Source organism: Falco rusticolus, chromosome W (genome assembly GCF_015220075.1).
Source record: "Falco rusticolus isolate bFalRus1 chromosome W, bFalRus1.pri, whole genome shotgun sequence".
Lineage (NCBI taxonomy): Eukaryota > Metazoa > Chordata > Aves > Falconiformes > Falconidae > Falco > Falco rusticolus.
In genome coordinates, this window is record NC_051209.1 from 10,992,917 (window position 1) to 11,015,381 (window position 22,465).

General features: G+C 55.1%; 1 protein-coding gene across 1 annotated transcript; it reads left to right on the forward strand.

The window, feature by feature from the left end:
- The first annotated feature begins 3,276 nt into the window (after nt 1-3,276).
- Nucleotides 3,277-21,437, forward strand: LOC119140621 (one cut domain family member 2-like). The gene is made up of 2 exons (XM_037372108.1): nt 3,277-4,411; nt 20,636-21,437. The coding sequence occupies exons 1-2, from the start codon at nt 3,298-3,300 to the stop codon at nt 20,920-20,922; spliced, it is 1,401 nt and encodes a 466-aa protein (XP_037228005.1). The 5' UTR covers nt 3,277-3,297; the 3' UTR covers nt 20,923-21,437.
- Nucleotides 21,438-22,465: the final 1,028 nt, after the last annotated feature.

Below are 22,465 nucleotides of genomic sequence, written 5' to 3' on the forward strand. Positions count from 1 at the left end.
GGATGGAGCTGAGTATCTAAAAAAAGCATGTCCTGTCACCAGCTCATGCTTGTGTGACACGGTTTGAGCAGAGGTTGGAACGCCTGAGCTCCAGAGGTAACTTCCAACAACAGCTCTTCTGGGAAAGGGGAAAAGGAAGGGGAAGGAAAGGAAAAAAGAGGGGGAAAGGGGCAAAAAAGGAAGAAAGGGAAAAAAAGGAAAAGGACACCAGCACACCTGCAGCAGCTGGTTCCCATGGGGGTCTGCCCACTCACTCCCCTCCCTTCCTGCCTGCCATCCTACCTCTGCCTCGGGAGAGCTGCACTTGCCTCTCTTTTCCCCAAATCAACTGCAACTTTTGACTTCCTTTAGGAAGGACAAAAAGATTTCACGCATAACTTGCCCTGAACAAAGGCACCTCATGCCAGGGCTTTCTTTTTCTTCTTCCTTTCTTTTCTCTTTTCCACTACAGGCTGACAATGGCAGGGGTAGCTGGGGTGGGAGGAACTTCATTTTATACACACTTGGTTAGTGCCAAAAAGCAGCTTGGAAAACACCATGAACTTCAGAGACATGTGGCAACAGCAGTGTGGAAGGAAATGGATTGTTAGCCTTTGGGAATACATAGTGGAAATCTGTAGGGAAACTGAGTGCTATCATACACAACCTATTTGTAAAGAGACTGCGGGTGCCCTCAAGAGTGGCCTGGCAATGCATGGTGTCTTACCTTGGAAGAATGTAAAATACAGCCGTTTTTGGACAGGACTCAGCCATTTTTACTCAGCAGCTGCATTTCTTTACAAGCTCCATGCTATTTCTGTATGTCCCAAAGCAGAGAGGTGCCCAGCACCCATCCCTGTTTGTACCCAGGCCCAGGTGGGTGGCTGGGCATGCTGCCCACACCACAGCGCCCCCCCTGCCCACCGCTCCCCACAGCCCCCTGCCACACAGCTCCTGCATAACCTCTCCCCCTTGGATGTTTTCCAAATTTTACTCCCCAGTGTACAACTCAGGCTGAACTCTCACTGATCCTATCAAAAAGGTGACATTTCTCCCCATTTTCCCCCATTTCGTTACCAGAAAGACACAGTGGGGGTGGGACCTTTACAAATGTAGAGATGGTTATCGGGGCCCGAGATAAGGATGACATAAAACGCAAGGACAGGCTGCTTGGAGCTGCCATTGCTGTGTTACTGATTAAATGGGGGGGGGGGGGGGGCAGTGGAGGGAACCACATGGATGGGAGCAGCTCCTTGGCCTGGCATGGCACAGTACAATCCGACAGTCAGGCACAGCATGGCTCAGCATGGCACAGCATGGCAGACTCGGGCACGGCCTGGCACGGTGCAGCCCAGTCCAGCATGGCCCAGCCTGGGATGGTATGGCACAGCCTGACACATCTGAACACACACAGTCCAGCACGGCCGAGCCCGGGGTGGCATGGCATGGCCCAACACATCTCAACGTGGGTGCTGCCACAGTGCGGGGTGCAAAGGGCACAGGGCCTGACTGGAGCAGGCAGGTCCCCACTTGCCAGCTCCATGTTGAGGGGTCCTGTCCCCACAGGCCCTGGTCCCATGCCCCCACTCCCTGCCCACCTCCTCCTCTTCCTGCCTGCCTCCTTGGCTGCTCACCTCCTCTGTGGCCTGCCTGCCTGCTTCCAGCCCTCCCTGCCTCTCCCCACAGCCCCGGCACTGTGCCATGTGCTGAGGCTCCAGCCACGCTCAAGGCCCCTCTGGGGCCCTGCAGGCTGCTTCCTAGTGATGCCCCCCTGGCCAGTGCAGGCCCCGCTCCCCACCTCCCCTGGGTGGAACAGTGGTGGCACAGGGGGGTTCACAGCTCTGAGCCGATGGCCCTGCCATCGCACACAAGGTGGTTTTGGCAAGGGCAAACGTAAAGTGGATCAAACCCGCTCACTGTGATGCCGCTGGTCAGTGCCTCCCGGCTCAGCCCCCCAGAGCGGAGGTGCTGCGGCCCCTTCCAGCGGGAGAGGCCTGGGCAGCACGTGAGCTCCGGACATGGGAAGACACGCGTGTCTGTGTGTACAGCAGGGCATGAGTCAGTGAAAGGAACCACACAGCTGCACGAAAGCAGACTGACATGGGGACATGGATTTCCTTTGTGACCATACTGCTTCGTTGACTGCTGTATGCTCGTGGCACGTTTTTCCTGGGCCGTACTCTGACATATTTAAGGCAACTAATAGCGCGGGTTGACGCAGCGCCTCGGTTTAAAACAGCAAACAGGGAGGCAGGGGAGCGCGGTGCCGTGAGCCAGGGCCGGCCGTGCCGAGTGGGATCCCCGGGGAGCGGCGGGGCCAGGACGCCGGGCTCCCGCACCTCTCACGGCGGGCCGGGCCGGGCCGAGCGTGGCGGCTGCGGCGCCCCCGCTGCCTAAGGAGCCGGAGCCCCCGGTCCCCCGCCCGCTTCGGGACGGTCTTCCCGCGGGCGCGGCGGCCGGAGGGGCCGTCTGGCCGGGCCACCACTCGCCCTCCGGCAGCCGAGCGGAGGAAACGGGTCACGGCTCCCCGGCCCCGCCTCCGCACAAAGGCTACAACTGCGCGGCCGGGCCGCCGCTCCTCACAGCGGGCAGGCGGGAGCACGGGGCTGGCGCGGCGGCTCCGGCGGCCCGGGCGGCGCTGCCGCCTGCCGGGACTTGGGGCGGCCACGTCCGGGGCAGCCGCTTACCGAGCCGGGCACGAGGGGACCGATGAGGCGGAGAGGACGCGGCGAGCCTAAGGGGGTTAGGAGGGCTGAGGGGACCCCAGGGGCGTCACGGGGACTGAGGGGACCCCAGGGGCGTCACGGGGACTGAGGGGACGGGGGGAGCCGGAGGCGGCCAGGGGAGCTGAGGGGACGCGGGGAGCCGGAGGCGCTGCAGGGCTCGGGCCGGGCCGTCCCCCAGGAGGAGCGGAGCCACCGCCACGGTGCCGCCCGGCGGAACCCTGCGCTCGCGCCCCAGCAGCAAGACACACAGAGCGCCTACAAACGTGCCGCGGCGTCTTTAAGGCCCCGGCGCTCCCCGCCCCGACGCCCCGCCCCGCTCCGCCATTGGCGGGCCCGCCCCGCGCCGGGGCCCGCGCGGACGCGCCGCCTGTCAGTGGCGCAGGCCCGGCCCAACGGGCGCGGCCAGGCGGGGCGCGCGGCACGCCCTGGACAGCTCCCGCCGCCCGCAGACAGCGGCGGCGGCGGCGGCGAGGCGAGGACATTGGCGCGGGCCCGGCTGAGCGGCTGCTGCCCGCTCCCCGCGGGGCCGGCGGAGCGGGCGGCCCCCGGGCCGCGGCGCGCTGCCCCGGCGCGGCCGCCGCCCCATGAGTGAATGAGGAGCGGCCGCAGCGCCCGTCGATGCCTCGCCAGAGAGCCGGGTGCCTGCGCCATGAACCCCGAGATGGCGATGGAGCCGCTGGGCAGCCTGCACGGGGCGGCCGGCCATGAGCCGGAGCTGATGGGCAGCCCCAGCCCCCACCACGGCGGCCGCAGCGCCGGGCCGCTCCGGGTGCCCCCCCCGCCGCCGCCGCCGCACCAGGAGCTGGCCCCCGCCGCCGCCCGGCCGGCCATGGTGTCCAGCATGGCCTCGCTGCTGGACGGCGCCGCCGAGTACCGGCCCGAGCTCTCCATCCCGCTGCACCACGCCATGAGCATGCCCTGCGAGTCCTCGCCGCCCGGCATGGGCATGAGCAGCACCTACACCACCCTGACGCCACTCCAGCCCCTGTCGCCCATCTCCACCGTCTCCGACAAGTTCCACCACCCGCACGCCCACCACCACCACCAGCGCCTCTCGGGCAACGTCAGGGGCAGCTTCGCCCTCATGCAGGACGAGCGCGGGCTGCCCGCCGTCAACCTCTACGGGCCCTACAAGGAGATGCCCGGCATGGGGCAGAGCCTCTCGCCGCTGGGCAACGGGCTGGTCCCCCTCCACAATGCCCAGCAGGGTCTCCACGGCTACGGGCCGCCCGGCCACGACAAGATGCTGAGCCCCAACTTCGACGCCCACGCGGCCATGCTGGCGCGGGGGGACCAGCACCTCTCCCGGGGGCTGGGGACGCCCCCCGCCATGATGCCCCACCTGAACGGCATGCACCACCCCGCGCACCCGGGCCACACGCCGCCCCACGGGCCCGCGCTGCCCGCCGGCCGGGAGCGGCCGCCCTCCTCCTCCTCCGGCTCGCAGGTGAGCAGCTCGGGGCAGCTGGAGGAGATCAACACCAAAGAAGTGGCACAAAGGATCACGGCGGAGCTGAAGCGCTACAGCATCCCGCAGGCCATCTTCGCCCAGCGGGTGCTGTGCCGCTCTCAGGGGACCCTCTCGGACTTGCTGCGGAACCCTAAGCCGTGGAGTAAACTCAAGTCCGGCCGGGAAACCTTCCGCAGGATGTGGAAGTGGCTGCAGGAGCCCGAGTTCCAGAGGATGTCGGCCCTGCGGCTGGCAGGTAGGTGCGGGACGGCGGCCGGCGGGGAGCGGGGCAGCGGAGCGCGACCCCCGGGGACTCCAGCGCCGCCCCGGCCGGCCCCGCACGGCCGCTTCCCGCCGGTGCTGGTACCGGTCCGGCTCAGCGGCCGCCCCTGTCGCCCGCTCGCAGCTGCCGGGCGCGGGGAAGAGGGCCCGAGGCCGGCCCGTGCCCCGGCGCCAGCGGGGCTGCCGCGGGGGCGCTGTCCGCTGCAGCCGTCGGGCGGCCGGGGCCAGCCGCTCTCCGGGGCCGGGTGCTGAAGGGCGCCCTGCGCGCTCTCCGCGAGGTCCCCCCGCACGCCGTGCACACAGCCGACACAGCGGCCGAGCGCCGCTGGGCGGGGGCTCCGCGTCCCGGGGCAGGCGGGGCCGGGCGGAGCAGCGGGGGGGCGGCATCTCCGCGCGGCCCGGCCGCATTGTCCCGCGGAGGGCGCGCGGGCGTCCTCTGGCGCGCGCGCTGAGCGCCGCAGCCCCCATTGTTCTGCGGGCGCAGAGGAGGGGGCGGCAGTCAGGGACCCCCGGCAGAGAGCCCATGGCAGGGTCCCCGTGGTAGGGACCCCTTGGCAGGCACCTCCAGCAGAGAGTCCATGGCAGGGACCCGGCAGGGCCCCCTGGCAGCGCGCTGCGGGGGAAGGACTGGGCGCAGCCGGCTCCCACGCCGTCCTGGTCGGAGCGCGGCCACTCGCCCTTGTGTCCGGTAGCGCGGGGCAGCGACCGGGCCGGGCAAGCCCCTCCTTTGTCACCGGCGGAGCCGGGGAGAGCGGTGCGGTTTGGAGAGCGGGGGGCGACCCCGGCCCCCGCGCCCTGCGGCGGGTCAGCCGGGGGCGGAGGAGGCTTTGCGGGGCCGCCGTGGCCGTGCTGCGGGGCCGGGCCGGGGGGACGCGGTACAGGGGTGCTGATCCCCTCCTCGGCTCTACCGGCGGCGGCAAACCCCTCCCGGCCTTTCCCGCACCCCCGGCTGTCCACTGCGCCTCTGTTTTCAGCCAGACGAAGGTCCCGAGGTTTGTCCGGCACAAGTAAAGAAAAAGCTGGGGGTTATTTTTTATTTATTTATTTGTTGCCGGAGCACACGGTGATATCGTCTTCTCAAACAAACGTGTTTAGAGGGAAATCGATGTCGATAATGTTTAGAAGATTAAAAGAGCATTAATGCTGGCAACAGGAGCATAAACGCGTGGACCCGGTTTTCATTGATCTGGAACCTGAGCCGGCTCATTTCCAGTAATGCTGCTGGTGCTTTTCCTTCCCAGCACCGGTCCCGGGTGGGGGGTTCCCCACGGAGCCATACATGTAGGGCAGAAAATCAGAAAGAGCAGCTAAACTGCCGCCCGGCGGGTGCGTAGATGCGATTTCTGATTTTCTGCCATCCACACGGAGTTATGCCCATGTACTTCTGGGTCTCCACATTCCCAGTTTCCCCTGAATGCCGTCGCATCCTGGAGTGAAGTTTGGAGAGAGCTCGGTCGCCGAGTGGGCACGAGTTGCACGTGGAGTGGGAGCTGGAGCAGGAAAGACCTTTGCAAATTACCGTTCCCTTCGGGAAATCGATTTTTTTAAATTATTATTACCACGTGTGAATATGCAGCTTCATTGCCTCAGTACTTCCTTCTTCCCCTTCACGCGCCTGCTTAAATCCCTCTGAGCAAGGGAAATAAGCCAAAAGTATTTCAGATTTCTGAAAACCACCAGCCGTTTGCCCCGTCCTCCTGTAAGTTTTCCCCAAACAGGACGAGAATCTGCTGTCCTTGGAGGGGAATGCCCCCGCTCCTCGTGGCAGCTGTAGCAGTGCGGTGTGCTTCTCCTTTCTTAAAGAAGATATAGAATAATGTTCTAGTTCTTTACCTTTCTTTTCCTTTTTCCCCTTTCCTTTTTCCCCTTTTCCTCTTTCCCCCTTTTTTTTCCCCTTTCCGTCCCTTATTTCCGTGCTCACCGCCTCCCGCGGCCGGGGAGCGGCGGGCCGGGGCGGCAGCCCCAGCTCGGGGGTGCGGGGGGCCTTGGCGGGCCGAGGTCCGAGGGCAAGACCCGGCTCAGGCGCAGCCGCGGCGGGGAGAAGCGGCGGGTGTTCCCCCGGGCAGACGGGGCAGGGATGGGGCCTTCTGGACCCCCGCCAAACGGGACCGAGGGACTACCCCGGGTTCTGGGCTGCCTCGCCGGCGGGACCCCAGCCCCAGGAGGGCGGCGGGCAGGAGCCTTGGCCCGCTGCGGCCCCGCCGGGCAGCCCCTCAGTTTGTGCTGGGGGGGAAATACTGGCGGTCTGTAGGTGAGTCAGTGCGTGAATTTGCGGGGGCAGCTCGGAGGGCAGGGCTCAGCTGCCGTGCCGTTTACCGGGGCCGGCTCTGACAAGCACCGCACCTCGGGGCGCTGCGGTCCCCCGGCAGGCAAACCGGGAGCGTGCCCCTGCCACACAGTGTTCCCGCCCGCGGGATGGAGGGGGGGGGGGCGGCTCGGCACGGTGCTGCGGGGGAGGGGGGGGGGGGGCGGCACGGTGCTGCGGGGCCGCACCCCGCGGCTCCCCGCTCCTCTTTCCGGGCGGCTCAGCAAAACGCTCGCACCGCTTGTTTACATGTCCCGATTGCTGAATCACGTTATTGGTGATTAAACGTTTTTGCACCCAAAACACCCATCAATGAGTCGTTAGTGCAGAACGGGTGCACTGACCTCGCCGTGTTTATAGCCGTGCGATCGCAGCGGGGTCCCGGGGAGGCTGTGTGCGCCCCGCATCTGCTCGCCCGCCCTCGCCCGAGGAGCAGCGGCTGGGGGCCGGGGACGTGCCCACCACGGGCCCGGCGCGCTCGGTTCCACGGGAGCTGTGGCCGAGGCCCCGTAACGGGTCCCCGCCTGAAAGCCCCGGCCGTGGCCCCGCCAGTGCCGGGGCGGCCCGGGCCGCGCTGCTCCGCTCCTGGACCCCGCGCCCCGCGTGCCGTGCTGCGGCGCTGAGGGGGCTGCGGGGTTCGGGGAGCTGCGGGGCTGGGGGGCTGCGGGGTTCGGGGGCCTGCGGCCCCAGCCCACACGGGAAGGGCGGGAGCGGTGCCGGGGGGGGGGCCGTCCGACCCCCCGCGGCGCGGCGGGAGCGGCAGCGGCACCGTCAGCACCACGGACAGCGGCGGGGCGGGGGCGCGCTCGTGGAGGGGTGTGGGAGAGGGATGGAGGGGAGCAGGGGGGATGGAAGGGTGCAGGGGAGGGAGGGGCACGGGGGGTAGAGGGGAGCGGGAAGGAGATGAGGGGCACAGGAGTGGGATGGAGGGGACCAGAAGAGCTACGAGGGAGGGAGGAGAGAGGGGAGCAGGATGGGGTGAGGCACCTCAGGGCAGGCAGTGGCTGTGGCCTCTCCCTGGCCCAGACCCTGGTGGGCTGTGGGGGGCCATCCCAGCGGAGGGAGGGATGGTGGCCCCGCATCCCACCAAGGCCAGGCCTGCTCTGGTGCAGCTGACCCTCCAGCACCCTTCAACCCTCCAGCGCCAGGAACAGGCCTTGTACTGGAGCTGATGGCGAGGGGTGGGTCGGGTGCCAGTGGACTGCTGTTGTCAGTCCATCCGCTGCCTCTTTGTGCCACACTGAATGCTGCTTTCTCTGGATTTTGAGACTGTTTTGTTGCCTGTAGCTACAGCTAAAAATTAAGGCGTAATAACATCTGTATCAAGTGCGTTATCTATGTATAAAACTATTTCTTAGTGTTGAACTAAATATACAGGTACATAAAGATTCTTTGAAAGGTGCTTAGTTGCTTGAAATGTTAGTACTCTCTTCAGATATAGATTAGCAGTTATGTTTGAACAATCCATGTGGTAAATTGTGGTGCTGGATGATAAATTATATTTCTCATGTACCAACTCTCTGAAATAATATCCTGCCCTATCTTTTTGTTCCACATTATTTCTGAAGACATTTTTGCCCTGCAGAAATTTGAATACCATTTTTGTTAAACAACCAGTTTTCATCAGGTTCTTGGTTGGCTGATAAAGATCTGACCACATTTGTCATTGCATTTCTGTCTTTTTTTCTCCCCTCTACTTTATTCAAGAAACAATTAGCCGATCAACATGTGTTACTTATTCTGAGCTTTTCCATCCTGTTCTTCACTCTTCCATTATTAGATTTTTTTCCAGCATCTCATCTTTTCCTAGTATCTCTTAGCCATCTTCATTTCAACTGAAATATCCCAAACTCAAATTATTCCTCTGCATCTAAAAGCTGCCAGAGATTATTTGTCGTGAGGAACACATAAAGGAGAGAACATTCTTGCCAGAAGGATTATTTTCCAGTAACTGATGCTGTTTCTTCCCTTGCTTTTTACAGAGGCATTTTGACTCAAACCTTGTGCTTTTTTCTGCACTGTGGCCCCAGTTGCTCATCCTTAGCACTCTTCCCTTGTATTATTCACAAAATCTTGTCCTCAATGTTCCTGCCATCCACCAGTTGCAACTGGCTTTTTCATCCCTTCCAATTATGCATTACTCAGAGATGACAAGCTTCTTGCCAGTAACCCAACACATCTGTTCTGAGTCTCCAAGCACCAAAAGTAGCAGATTCCTCACATCAGAGGAGCTCCCCTGTGGCTGCCTTCAGAGTAGAAACAGGGCTCTGCAGGTGTACAGAGAATTAAGCTAACAGGGAAAGCAGGGCTGAAAAGGACTTGAGTCATCACCTGTTCTGACAGTCTGCACCGTTCTTCAAGAGTCTCCAGTGATGGGGATTTCTCAGGCTTCCAGGGCTTACAGGTACAAAAAAAAAATCCTTAATGACTAGCCTTAATCTCCCTTTTTGTCTTTTAAATCCTTTGCTTCGCATCGTATCCCCACTAGACAGAGTAAAAAAAACCCAAAATACTCCCTTTCTTCTGATAGCAATCTGTATTTAAGACTTCTATCTTGTCTTCTGTCTTCTCTAGAAACAGCCCCATCATACTTTGGAGATGAATATGCAGGGAAAGCATTACGTTCAATGGGACAGATAATACATCTCTTTTTTCCAAGGTAAAAGATTTTGTATCCAGCTCTATCAATCTTGCAGACTCTTGCATAAAAGGCACTCTGATTTATAGAGGATTTTTGTACACAGAAATCATACAAAATAGGCTAATCTCAAATGGGTTCAGTGATAAGATCAACCAGACAACTCACTGATGGCAGACAGAAGTGCAATCAGAAAAGAAATTTGAGTGTTTTGAGGTTGGTTGGGGTTTTTGAGCTATAAAACCAAACTACTTAATTGTGAAAAAAAGGGGACTCAAGCCACTGGTAAATGCTGCACAAAGGAATTATTAGGCAAGCGATAGAGGCTGGCAGTTTCCCAAAACACAAATTGTCTCTGAGACCAAAATATCTCTAAGTAAGCAGGGAATATATTTATGAGTAGTGGTGATTTTCCAGCAGATCTCATCTTGTCATAATGGGCATTTAAGAACGGGGGCCTGTGCTGAGGCATTAAGCTTTGGCAAGCAGTACATGGCTGAGGAAGATAAAGGAAGAGCATGAGGAAGTCTTCCTCGGGGAGCTTCCCACACACCACCTTCTCCATTTTCCTTCTCCTCTGTGTTTATCATGCCCACTTGATCCTGTATCAGGTGAGGACACTGCTGCTTTCCTTGGCATCCAGTGTCACGGCACAAGCATCCTTCCTCTGGCTATTGCTGGTAAGGACCAGTGGCACCACAGGCTCCCAACGCGAAGAGGCTCACACAGATTAGATATAAACTTCCAAAGTTTTTCCCTTGTCCTTCTGGCATCTTTAATGCCAAGTTTCTCCTCCACATGTCTGGATCCTGCTGGGGTACAGCATCTTGGCGCTCCTCCCACATCCAGCCCTGACCATGCCCTGCAGAAGAGGTGTCCGGTGGGGCATGGCCACACAGACCTGACGCCAGAACCCTGCTTGCTGTCAGCTAGCTCATACCATTGGGGTGACAGGAGCACTACCTGATGCAACTGCTGTCACCCACACAGCCTGATGAGGGGCCATCCCACCTCCCATCCACCAGCTGTGTGGTAGCACATTCACTGTGGAGGTGTGAGACACCCCTAGCTCCTCTGCCTGGAGGTGTGCCCCCCCCCTTCCTCGCCTCCCCATAATACCTTGCTGGTGCCTGGGGGAAGGTTGCTTACCTCTCCTGCTGAGGCTGTGCTTTCATAAGCCCCTGGGAAGAAGGAAATGGGAACCAGGCTGTATGGCAAAGAACATGGCTCCTCCCAGGCCTGCTCTTGCTTTGTGTACTCGACAGTTGTCTGAAGTGCAAGGAGAGCCCGGAGAGCCGGTGGACAGCATAGATCTGTCATTCCCAGATAAGTTGGCAAAGCTTTGCTCCTGTCCTCTCCTGTTCCTTTATAATTGCACCCTGTGCATAACAGCCATTAAAAGGAAATAATCATTCCCTGCTTTTTCCCACGACTCAGAACTTCTGAAAACAGGCTGGTTCTGGAAGCACACAGCCAGAACTTGGCAGTTCTGTACTTTCCCTTGCAGTAGAGCCCATGGGACTCGGCTTGCGACTCTGACTTGTAAGCGTTAAGGTGCAGGAGGGAACTGCAGCATGGGAGGCTGTCAGAGCGACAGAGCTATGGGAAAGCTGCTAGATGTAATCAGCAGAAAACCAGGAGGCAAGGTATTTCAAATTCTAATCCACTCTCAGACTTCAGACTCCTGTTCCGTGCTTGCTTACCTACCTCAGCTTCAAATTCCCAGTCCTTTCTTGGAAAAGATGCCTGAAATGCTTCCCTTTCTCCATGGGGAGAAGGTCATGGCTGTATTCTGGTGCTTGAGGGGATGTGCTGGCGCACCACTTGCAGCTGCTGCTCCAACAGGCAGAGCAGCTAGTGTGGGAACACTCTGGTTTCAGCTCTGTGCTCTGACAAGGGGGATATAAATCCTTGTTACAGAAAAGTGTTATAATTCAGCTGGAAACTATTTTGGGATTCAAAAGGGAGAATCTCCAGAACAAGAGGAAACATAACTCTCCCAAGCATTAGAAGTGAAGGGCTGGCAGAGCACAGTTTGAAGCATCCAGCATTTTGCTGTGGCTGGATAGAGCATCCGAGCAGCCTGGTTGCTGCAAGAGCTGGCAATCCTGGGGAGGGGTGCCTTGGCACTGCAGATGGGCTGATGCTGCTCATCATGGTTGGGTGATGGTATTTAAATGCTGCTGCTGCTTCCACAGCTTTTGTCTGCTTGTTCTTCTAAAAGCAGCTGGGACTCTGAACCAGAACAAGTGCATTTTCGCACCTCGACAAGGCTGACACAGGCAGGGTCTGTGTCTGTCCCTGCAGCCCCTCTGTTCCCCTCCTCCCAGCATTCCTGGCTCCCTGCAGGGTGCCCTGGGGTTGTTGTCACACCCAGGGCCAGAGGTCTCACAGGTAACTGTGGGCTGTTGCACCCCTTCTTGGGAAAACAGGAGTCTGTGGGGAGAAGTGAGATCCCTGAAGTGCCCGCCTGCAACAAGGCTACGGCGTGAGCTTGCACCGGCTCGGTGGTGATCCCAGCCCAAGGGAAAGCTTATGTATCCCCCAGCTCTTGGGAAGGAGACCTTACGGGATCGCGACCAACGCTGAAACATAAATCTGTCAGAAATTGGGTCTGTTCCTTCCGCAGCTCACAGAAAGCTTGTTGGTAGGGAGAGGGCTGGATATGGAGTGTCAGGGGCCTCTCCCTGGCTCAGCCGCAGAAGAGAAGCTGGGGGTCCGCTTTGCTGCTTCCATGCACGGTTAGAGCTCCCAGCCGCTTGGTGACAAAGAGTGCATTGAAACTGTACTGCGTGCTCACCGAGTCTCCACTCGTTCGCACCCTGGAGTGCAATAAATTGGCCCTATCCCATCTATTATTTATTATTCTGTATTAATGATGGAAGTATATTACAATAGTACTTAGAGGCCCTTGTCAGAGATCCCACACCGAGATGGGTGTTGCAGCACTGCAGGGGAGGAAGCAGCCCCTGCACCACAGAATTTACAGCCCAATTTCAGCCACCCAGCAGATTTACAAGAGATTTGACACAAATAGCCTGAGACCTGCTACATGCCAGAAAGAAATATAAAAGAACCAGGTCCCCAAACCCATTAATCTTTTCTTCTCAAATAGCTGAAGGATGCAAGACCTAGAGAGGGGAAGGCATTCCCTCCATGGCAGAATTGAGAGGGAGAAAAAGCAGGTTGAGCACCAAGAAAACCCCATCCATGGCAGAGAAACAGCAAGGTTGTGTGCTTCGTTCTCAGAGCGTTTCAGGAATCCTTGTATGTCCAAATGGGAATCGTGGCATAGGGAACGCCTTGCCGTTACAGCAGGGTTGGTTTGGGTGAGCAAAGAGATCTTCTCCAGTAATGACAGATCTTCTCTGGAAGGACAGGATTAACACTTCGTGTCATGCTTCTCATTTGTAGGCGCGTTCTGTTTTTCTAGGAAAATGCCATCAGAGGGCATTCACAGGGATTATGAAAATCAGAAGGGTTTTGTGTGTGGGCAGCAGATGGGAAGGAGCAGGGGAAGGCGCACTGGCTGCACACCCCAACAATGTGATTATTTGCATCTTCATTCAAATTGTTTCTTGTTACATAATGATTTTGTACACAGTGGAGTACTTAACCTAATTTGTATTGATCTCAATTGCTTTCATTTGTGCATACTTAATTCAGAGAGGTAATCAAATTGATTTTTGAGGCCTAGTTTTTAAGAGATTGTACTAACACAGATATACAAGAGGTTGCTTTAAGTGAATCATAGCAAAAGAAAAACATTTTAAACCTTTGGAAAATGTTTTGATGGTCATTTCATTGTGTTCTGTATTATTAGCATAATTAAATTTCCTTCACATTGAGTTCTCCCTGAAATCAAATTGAGGAACATTTTTTAGTTCCATCAGACAGATAACTGGGTTTAGTTGACTTTGTACTACACCTGCATGAAACCACATATGGGAGATCAATATTCATGGCTTATCCTTACGAATGATAGAGAGAAATGACTTACTGCTGGATTAAGGGAATATTGTCCTTTACTTGGCTCCTACTTAACATCTGCTATTTGTTTTGTAGGTCCAAAGTCACTTGTGCCATTGGAGTAAAAACATCATAACCCTGGTGATTATCTAAGGGTGTTAGTTAATGTGAGAAACCGCAGGGAACCAAATTTAGAGGAGATGAAGACAAAGGGAGGCTTTTTTCAGTGAAACTGGACCATGAAGTATGGCCCAGAGAAATTTCAGACTGCTAAATAGGCCTCCAGGGTTTCTGGTTAAAACCCCCTCACCGAATTGGTTTAAAAGTAGAGATACCTGAGGGGGCAGATGGATTGACATCAGATTTATCTTGGGGTTTTGTTTGTATGAAAAGCCGGGCTTGCACTACACAAGACAGAAAATCACAGGAGCTGTTCCATTAGTGTTTCCAGCATCCAAAGGTTTCATCACATCAACATTTTTCCCTTTGCTTGAGCGGTCGTTATGTCTATTTGGCACAAACCTAGCCTTGTGCAGTGCTGAGGCAGACGAGCAGAGCTTTCCCCAGCCTCTGCCAGCAGCGCAGTCCCCATCTCTCTTTCTCAGGTGTGGGACGTGGGCTTCCTCTCCACTGGTGGCATTCACAGGGGCACGTGCCCACCCAAGCTCTGCAGATCCTACTTTTGGAAGTACGTGCCATGATGATTCACAGGCACAAAGCATCCAGGCTCTGCAAGCAGCTCCTCTTCACCAAGGACTGCTCTGGCACCACTCCAGCTCCTGAGACCCCTCCCCATCCTGCCTGTCCTCCTCCTCCTGATGCCGGTGACCCTCGTGTCTTCATTTCCATTCCCCATCTCCCTCCTCAAGCACCAGTGCGGGGGGAAGCAGAGGAGCCACAGGAGGAGGGAAGCCCTGCTGCATGCCAGGGAGCATCGCTGCCCTGTGCCTGGGGGCTCGGAGGGTGGCATTTGGCTGAATACTAGTGCAGTGCTGCCAGTCATGGTGGTGAGCTCTGTATCAATCAATTTTAGCCTACGTGTGGCAAAATCAGTTTCTATAAAAAGGACCGGTCTTTCTGTGCATGCATAAACAGCTGATAGGAGCTATCACTGCCTGCAGGGATATGCAATGCTGCTTCTGGGTTTCATAAGGCCAGCATTACACACTGCAGATTGATTGCTCTGAGCTGCACAGTTTCAGCTGTTAACGATGGAGCCTGGTTGGTATCTTTCAGTGAAACAAACTGTCGTGAGAAAATGCCAAATCATCCAATCTGAACCCATTGCACTTCATCAAGCTTCCACCAGCCCTGTGGCAAACTCACCCCGGACTGTGGGTGCCACCCCATGGGACCCCACCGGCTGCAGTGGCTCTCCCAAGCGAGCTGGGCCAGGGCTGGAGCATGGTGGGATCCACAGCCCGGCGGCGAGGTGGGCAGGGGTAGGCAGAGGTGCTCCGGGCGCTGGGGACTGCCACAGCTCCCATTGCAGCAGGGTGGAGGGGGGACCCCCACGGCGGTGTTAGTGAATCCTAGTGAATCCGTTGCCTTTTGCTGGTCATTGCCATGCACTCACCTTTAATGATAAATTTCCCAGTGCTTCATTCTTTGTAAATGGAAGTTTTAAAGACAATACTTATCAACTGAAATGATTCTAGATATTTTTCACGATTTATAGCTATTTGTAATGCATGGGCTGGCTAGGTTCCTCTCTTCTGAGGCAGAAAATGGAAAATAAAGAGTTATTGTTGCAGAAAATAAGACAAATTAACTATTAGCAGAAATATTCAATTTAGTGCTACTCGGTGACAAAAGAAAACTGAGCTTCAATTAGAAGCATGTGAAGTTCACAAGGAAACCAAAACCCAGACAGGCTTGCAGAAATAAAATTTTTTAAAATCACCACTTTTCTGCAGTTCCCTTTCAAGCAGATGGGGTTACAGACACTAGAACTGATGCAGTGCACGTCGGTCACTGCAGCCCCTGGTTACAGTGAGGTTGTGATTCTTCCAAAGTGGTGTGATACGGTTCTTCTTTTCGTGTAAATTGTGTTGAAAGCTATCAAATGTGGGGCAGTTTAGAGCAAATTTTCTTTGAGAAAGAGAGGTGGGTCCCAAGGCACGATGGAGCCAGCGGCAGATGTGAGCAGAAGCTGTGTCCCTCCCCACTGCCACCCACTTGCAGCAAGGGAGGAGATGCATCCCAGCTGCATCTGACACTTGTGCCCTGGCCATGCAGGGGAAGCTGGGACAGGGCTTTTCCATGGCTAACGTTAGGTGAGATGAGTGCCAGCCCTGCCAGTGGGGTGAGCCAGGTTACAGGTGCAGGGGATTCAGGGAGACAGCTCCTTAGCAAGGCTCTGGAAACAGAGCTGGACGAGCCGGGAGCGATGGGGTATTATCCAGTTCCCGGGGCTGCAGCTGGGATCAGTGGCTGGATTTTGCTTGCCTGCTTGGCAAACAGGTGCTGGTGCTTGGCTGGCACGTTTCCCAACTGCCACACGCACAGTAAGGTGGGCTTAGGTGAAACTTTCTGAGAGCTGCCTGTCTGTTAGCCAGGAGGCATGACTGCCTGCCTCTGCTCTCCCTGTCTCCGGGATCTATCCAAATATTTCAGCACATGCTTAACCTCAGGCTTGCAAAAACGCTAATAAAAAAATCAATGGAGTGTCTTGCATATTTAAAGCTGAATATCTGAATAGTTGTTGTCTTCATGGAGAGGAACCTTATTAGCACTGAGAACTGCTGAGATGCTGGGGCTCACTCCCATCATCTCCTGGGTGCCTTGCCTGACTCACCTCCCGCCTCTCAACACTTAATTCTGGGTGCTTTTCTCTATTTTATTTTTTTATTTCTAAGCAATACCTAATTTGATTTTCAAGCAACGTCTTTTAAACATTCCCTCAGTTTTAGCTGCAGGACAAAACTATGCTCACTGAAGGCAGACTGTCCCTCCTTGAGGAACGCAGCCCCACGGTACGGTGTCGGCTCTCCGCACCGCCCTTAATGCCTTGTCAGTCGGTGGGGTTCCACTTCAGTCAGCATTAAGTGAGGCACTACCGAATCTATTTCTGAGCTCTTTCTGTATTTATTCTATGTAAAGTGTCTTTAGTCCCATGTAGAAGAAAGTGATGATTTCCATCCGCCCCCCTCATTTATGGCTTTCAGTTCTTGCCAGTTGTCCATTTTCTTCCATAGAATATGTTCAGTATTAACTGTCATTGATAAATCAAATTGTTCTTAGAACTAAGATGGCTGCTTCCCTTCCCTCTACTATTAGAGTGTTTCTGTATGCAGGTTTCCTGGAAAAGAACTTTATTTTATTAGAGTGCTCACTTTTCTCTTCTGATAAATGCATGTCAAGGAACGTTTGCCTTTATGGTGCCTTTTCGAGAGCAAACTTAACAGTTCAAGGAAAGTATTTACTGAATGCATTGAAAAGCACATACCTTTGCATTATTTATTATAAGATACCAATAACTGTAAAACGCAGAGTATCTCTGGACATAAATTAGTGATGTTAGGAAACACTAGACTCTTTCCAGTGTCCCGGAACCTATTAGATGCAGGTGCTTGTCACATCCCCAGTGCTGGAGATACCAGACAGAAGGCGAAGTGACAAACGCACAAATGCAGTTTAAAATCCGCCTTTTCATCTCAGACAGGCAGTAAAACATTATCTGTGGAGTGTGTTAGAGCTGCGGTCAGAGAACCCAGAGTCTTCTCGTGCGATGCCTTTGGGCTAGTTGCCTCTGGAGACCCGAGTCTGGCCATCGGGATGCAGTTACAGCTCATCCTGATGCCTTCACCCTGATGCCTCCACCCTGCCCACACGGCATTGTTCCTGCTGCTGCCTCTGGGAGAGCTGGGCTGGGAACCGCTCCCGGGGCACTTGCCCGTAACCCCAAAGTTGGGGTTTGGACCCGACTCCGGTTCATCCTCCCCTTACATTTTGGCCCACCTCTGCTGCAGCCACTGGAAGCTGGCAGCTGAGAACAGATACAAGAGGGGGGTTGAGATCAGGCACTGCAACAAAATATTCCAGTTTCCTGCAGAAATCCTGTGAAATACCATCCCATGCACAAAACCAAGCGGATCAGCGTAGTCTTTGATGCACCCAGCTGAGCCAGGCTCCATGTGCTGTGCTCTGGTGCAGGTAGATGGGTACAGGCCCGGCTTCAGGTTTATTGCAGACATTTCACAGTCTGAGTTTTACTCTTTGGGCCAAGGTCTCATTTCACATTCTAGACCTGCAGAATTATTTAATAGGGCTGCTTAAAAACCCGCCCACTTATCAATTCACTCTACTTATTTTGCCCCAGCACATTACCTAACCATGTCAACATATGGATTTTTTTTATCTTACTGCTCTGTGTAGACAGCCTTATCAGGCTATTTTTAAATCTGAGTATGCTACGGCAGTGGTATTGGTTTCAGCAATTGATGTTCTCTCTGTGCTAATAAATACAGATCAGCTATTAATACTGATTTTTTTTAGGATCCATTAGCATCGCTTGGCACAGCGATGGTCCAGCACTGCTGCCCTGCCTGACCTGAATGCTGATGGGCACTTCTGGCTGACTGCACCTTTGGCCTCCAGAGCCTTTGCGGGGAGGGTGGGGCGCTGGCCCCTGCAGAGTGCTGCTGGCTCAGCCGCCCTCCCCAGCCAGCCCCCCGGCTCCGTGGGCTGGAGCAAGCTGGGGAGCGGGGAGGCCGCCCGTGCCCAGCCTCCAGCCCCGGGAAGCAGGGCGTCAGGCTTTGAGGCAGCAAGGATGATCTGAAGAGGAAGGGGAGATTTAGTTTCAGATTAAAGGCATTTGACTGTTTTAAAGGAGATGTGCGATCCCGGGTATTTTATTTTGTCCTCCTGGAAGGAGGACATCAAAATGTGTGCTGTAAACCCAAATGTAGATGAACGCAAATATATAGGGCCCAGGTTTCTAGGCAGCCCAGCTGGCTTTGCACCTGGACCCCCTTGCACAGCCTTGCTCTGCTGCGTCTGGAGCAGCATCCCCGGGTGTGCGACAGGCTGCTGCCACAGCTGAGTCCCAGCAGTCTCTGCGTAGGGTGGAGGGAGAAGGGAATGGTGCCCTGGGGTGGTGAAAACCCCAGGGAAGAAGGACCAAGGGGAGCCGGAGCCTGACCCACTGCTATGGAAGCCTGAGCATTGTCATCTGCACAGAAACAGGCTCTGGTAACTGCTGCTGGCAAACGTGGGGAGGAAAAAAATCTGCCAGTGTGTTTCTTCAAAGCTGCATGTTCAGAGATGATTTCCGTCGGGAAGCATTACCTCCTTTCTGGAGCAACTTGTTGAAAGCATCGTGTAGGGGGAGCGTATCATGCCATGTACTGCTGTGCTTGGTTTCAGCAATGCTTCCAAGTTTGCTTATGGAGAACACAGTTCAAGACTGGGCTGTGAAGCAGCGATGAAGAGGATGGAGCAACCCACAGCGCACAGGGGGTGTGAGGTGCCTGGCTGCCAGCAGTGTGGAGAAGCCTTGGTTGGCCTTGAACTGTTGGGTGGCAGCTGGTGGATGGCTTTGGAACAAAGGCAGGGGGTGCCTGCACAGCCACATGATCGAGGGGTATGTGGAGAGCTAATTGCTGACGAGGGACGTTGCCTCAACAGCAGGCACTGCTACTGTTCCATCTCAGAAATTTGCAATTTCATGTCTTCCTTTTTTTGTCTGTAGCTTTTCACTGCTGCAATCTGTGGGAGGCCAGGTGGAAGGGCAGGCTTTCCGAGAGCGGCAGGATCTGAGACACGCCAGAGGGTCTGGTTGTTCCTATGCGAGGCTGTAAACAAACAGTCTTGCAGCAGAAATTAGGAGTTTGTCTCACCACAGATGTCTGATGTTTTGGCAGGTTTTTCAGAGAGCAGCTGTTGCAGCAGTGGGTAAAAAACACCCATAAATGGGTAAATGGTTAAAAACTGGCCACAGAGGTCTCTCTCTGGGGAAAACAGGCAAACAGAAGGTTCAGCTGGACAGCAGCGGTTTGTGCTGTCAAACGTGATTTTTCCCCAGTGGTGGTTGCACAAGGTTGCTGCCACAGGAGCTTTGACCGGCATTTGCTTTGGGGTGTTTAAAGTAATAAAACTCCTGTACAAATGTTAGACTGGGCTGTTGGGGAGGAAGAACCAGGCCTCCTTTTCAGGGTGGAGATGATAAATGTGACCAGCCTGTCCTTGGTCAGACAGAGCAAAGCTGGGAGTCCTCCCCTGCCACGGGGTCTCACCCATGCCTCTGCATTCCCACAGGCGTATCACCAGTACCCATCCATTCTGCAGACATCTGGGAGAGGAGCGGCTGGCAGGGAGGCATGCAGCCCGGTGTGCTGCAGATTTCAGCTGATGCCCAGCACACACCCTGCAGCCCCAGATGGAGGGCGGGTTTGAGTTGCAAATCGTGCAGGGAGCTCGGGGAGGGGGGGTAGGGAGGGCACTTTCTGTTTGCTCAGCTGTCCTTTCCCCTGTATTAACAAAGCAGGTTTGGGGGGTTCCTGCCTTCACCACTGTGTCCACGGTAATTGTTTTAAGTACATGTTTGGAATGGCAGATGAAAAAAGGCTATTTGTCCCAAAATATGGATAAATTTATTCTAAATGCATGAACAGCAGTTCCCAGTGTATTTCCTCTGTCCTGTACATTACCCAGGGGGTACAGTTTACATGGTGGAATAGTGGCCTGCGCAGTTTTGTTAAAAAATAGTGATCTGCTGTTGTTATATACTACTGCACACGAGAAGTTCTGAAAAGATTTAATCTTTGTCTTAGCTGTTGAGGGGGGGGAAATGGGCTTTGCATTTTCTTTCCTAGGCTGACATCAGATAAGCTAAATTGTCAATTCTGATGCTGCTGTAACAGAAGAGCAATGCTTAGATGGTGGCTTTATAAAAAGTGTGGAAAACCTCAAAGTTGTGCGCTGCTCAGAAATGGCAAGTGAATTCGAGGGCTCTGTCTGGGGATGGCCAGGGGGAGTGCTCCGATTGCCTGGGGGTTCGGTGCCCAAATGCCTAACAACCAGGTGCCCATCCAAAATAATTTCTGAAAATGCAGGTCTTTGGGATGCCAGCGCAAACAGTGCTGTAGCCCCCCTGGATTCTGCCATGAGCCCCTGGTCCCACGTGCCGGCTCAACCGCAGCTGCACGCCACCAGCTGGCAGGTCCTACAGGGGGATGCCAGCTCCCCCCACCCCCCCCCAGGCCAGTCCCCACGCCCGGGGTCTGTGGGCAGCCACGCACCTCCTGATGCTTGCTTTCTCTCTGTCTCTGCCCACCCTTCCCCAGCCTGCAAACGCAAAGAGCAAGAGCCGAACAAAGAGCGGAACAACTCCCAGAAGAAATCTCGCCTGGTTTTCACAGACCTCCAGCGCAGAACGCTTTTTGCCATCTTCAAGGAGAACAAGCGCCCCTCCAAAGAAATGCAGATCACCATCTCTCAGCAGCTGGGCCTGGAGCTCACCACCGTCAGCAACTTCTTCATGAACGCCCGGCGGCGCAGCCTGGAGAAGTGGCAGGATGACCTGAGCTCCAGGGGCTCCTCCTCAGTCTCCAGCACCTGCACCAAAGCGTGACAGGGAGCGGCTGGTGCAGCACGGCATGGCACAGCACGGCATGGCGTGGCAGAGAGAGTGGCTTCGCAGCAGGGCCCTTCACTGGTGACTTAAAGCACAATCCTCCTGGAAACGAACCCCAGCCCAGCTGTAACAGAGGACACTTCTTATGGCTTTTAGTCAGTCTTAAGAGGCGCAAATTAAAAATTAACCTCTTTCTATACAATACTATGCTCAGGACAGGCAAAGCAGGTCTGAAACGTAGGGGAGTCATTCGTGAGGCAAGTTTCTCCTGAGCCCCAAAGAGCCCCGGCCAGTGGAGGTGCCGCTCGCTGGGCAGCCTGCCCGTGCCCAGCGTTTGCCGGCAGGGCGCTGGTGCTGGCCACACCGCCCTGCACCAAAGCTCGCCGCTGTGGCACAGCCATGCAAGAACGGAGCACAAAGTCTGACACGTAGACGCTAAAGAATCCGAGAACCTGTTTGTAAAACTCAGGCATGGTTTTGTTAAGTGTTTTAGGAGAAAAGGAAAAAAAAAAGATCAAATTTAAGTTTTTCTTGGTTTTGTTTTTGTTTTTTTTTTAAGTTTGTTTAATTTAATCAGTGAGTATAGCTTGATCTTGGATCAGAAAAATTCAGTTCACTTGAGCTCAAAGTATCAAGCACAAAGCCAGTTGCTACAGAGATAGGTACGATCCTGGACTCAGTACAGCAATCGTTTCAAGATACAGTCTAACTTCCCCGGTCAGTAGGGAACGCCTCTGTCACCACATGAGCCTCAAGCACAGTTTGCAGTTTGTCACAAATTCTGTGTTTGTACCTAATACAGATGCACACTCAGGAGGTCAATTTCATTGCTACAGTACATGGAGCAAACACAACATTTTGAAAGATCTAGATTTTTTTAGGTCATTAATACATCGTTTTCAGTTACCAGGGATCTAGTTTCTCCTCAACAACATCCTTCTTACTGAAATGTGTTTATTGTTCAAGGTATTTTCGTTCTTTTTTGTTTCGTTATTTTACGGTACTTTCAAGCAGGAAAAAAAGAGAAACGAGCCCTTCAGATGCCACTGACCGTTTTAGATGTGCCGCATATGACTTCAATATCTATTGCATCCCTAAGTTCCTTTTATCCACCAGTTACCTAAGCTGGCGGGAACACAGCACACCAAAGAGACAGGATTACTGCAAGCCAAAGATATTTATAACTTGCCATTTTCCCTTCGTCATTGCTGGTGAGGGTGGTTGTTTGGCGACGGAGAAGCTTCACAAACTCCAAGCCCTCTCTCCACCTCCGGTGGCTGCTGTGCGGCTGAGCAGGCAAGCAGTGCTGGCAGCTGGTGCGGCAGAGCCCCGGCCACAGCCACACCACCAGGGTGGCCCTGGCCGAGCCTCGCAGCCCTGGCCCACGCTGCCCAAACAGCCGTGGCAGCTCCATGTGCACGCTTCCTGGTGAACGGCCCTTCCTGGGGCGCTGGCTGAGCCCGCAGCAGCAAGCCAAGCGTAGTTGTGGTTCTTTAGAGACCCTTGAGACTTTTTTTATGTACTACTTAATCGAAACCAA

Excerpts from the sequence above, each read along its gene's own strand:
- LOC119140621 (XM_037372108.1), top strand. The coding sequence starts at position 3,298 with ATGAGGAGCGGCCGCAGCGCCCGTCGATGCCTCGCCAGAGAGCCGGGT. Across the intron at positions 4,412-20,635 it reads GTCGGCCCTGCGGCTGGCAG|CCTGCAAACGCAAAGAGCAA; the intron begins GTAGGTGCGGGA and ends ACCCTTCCCCAG.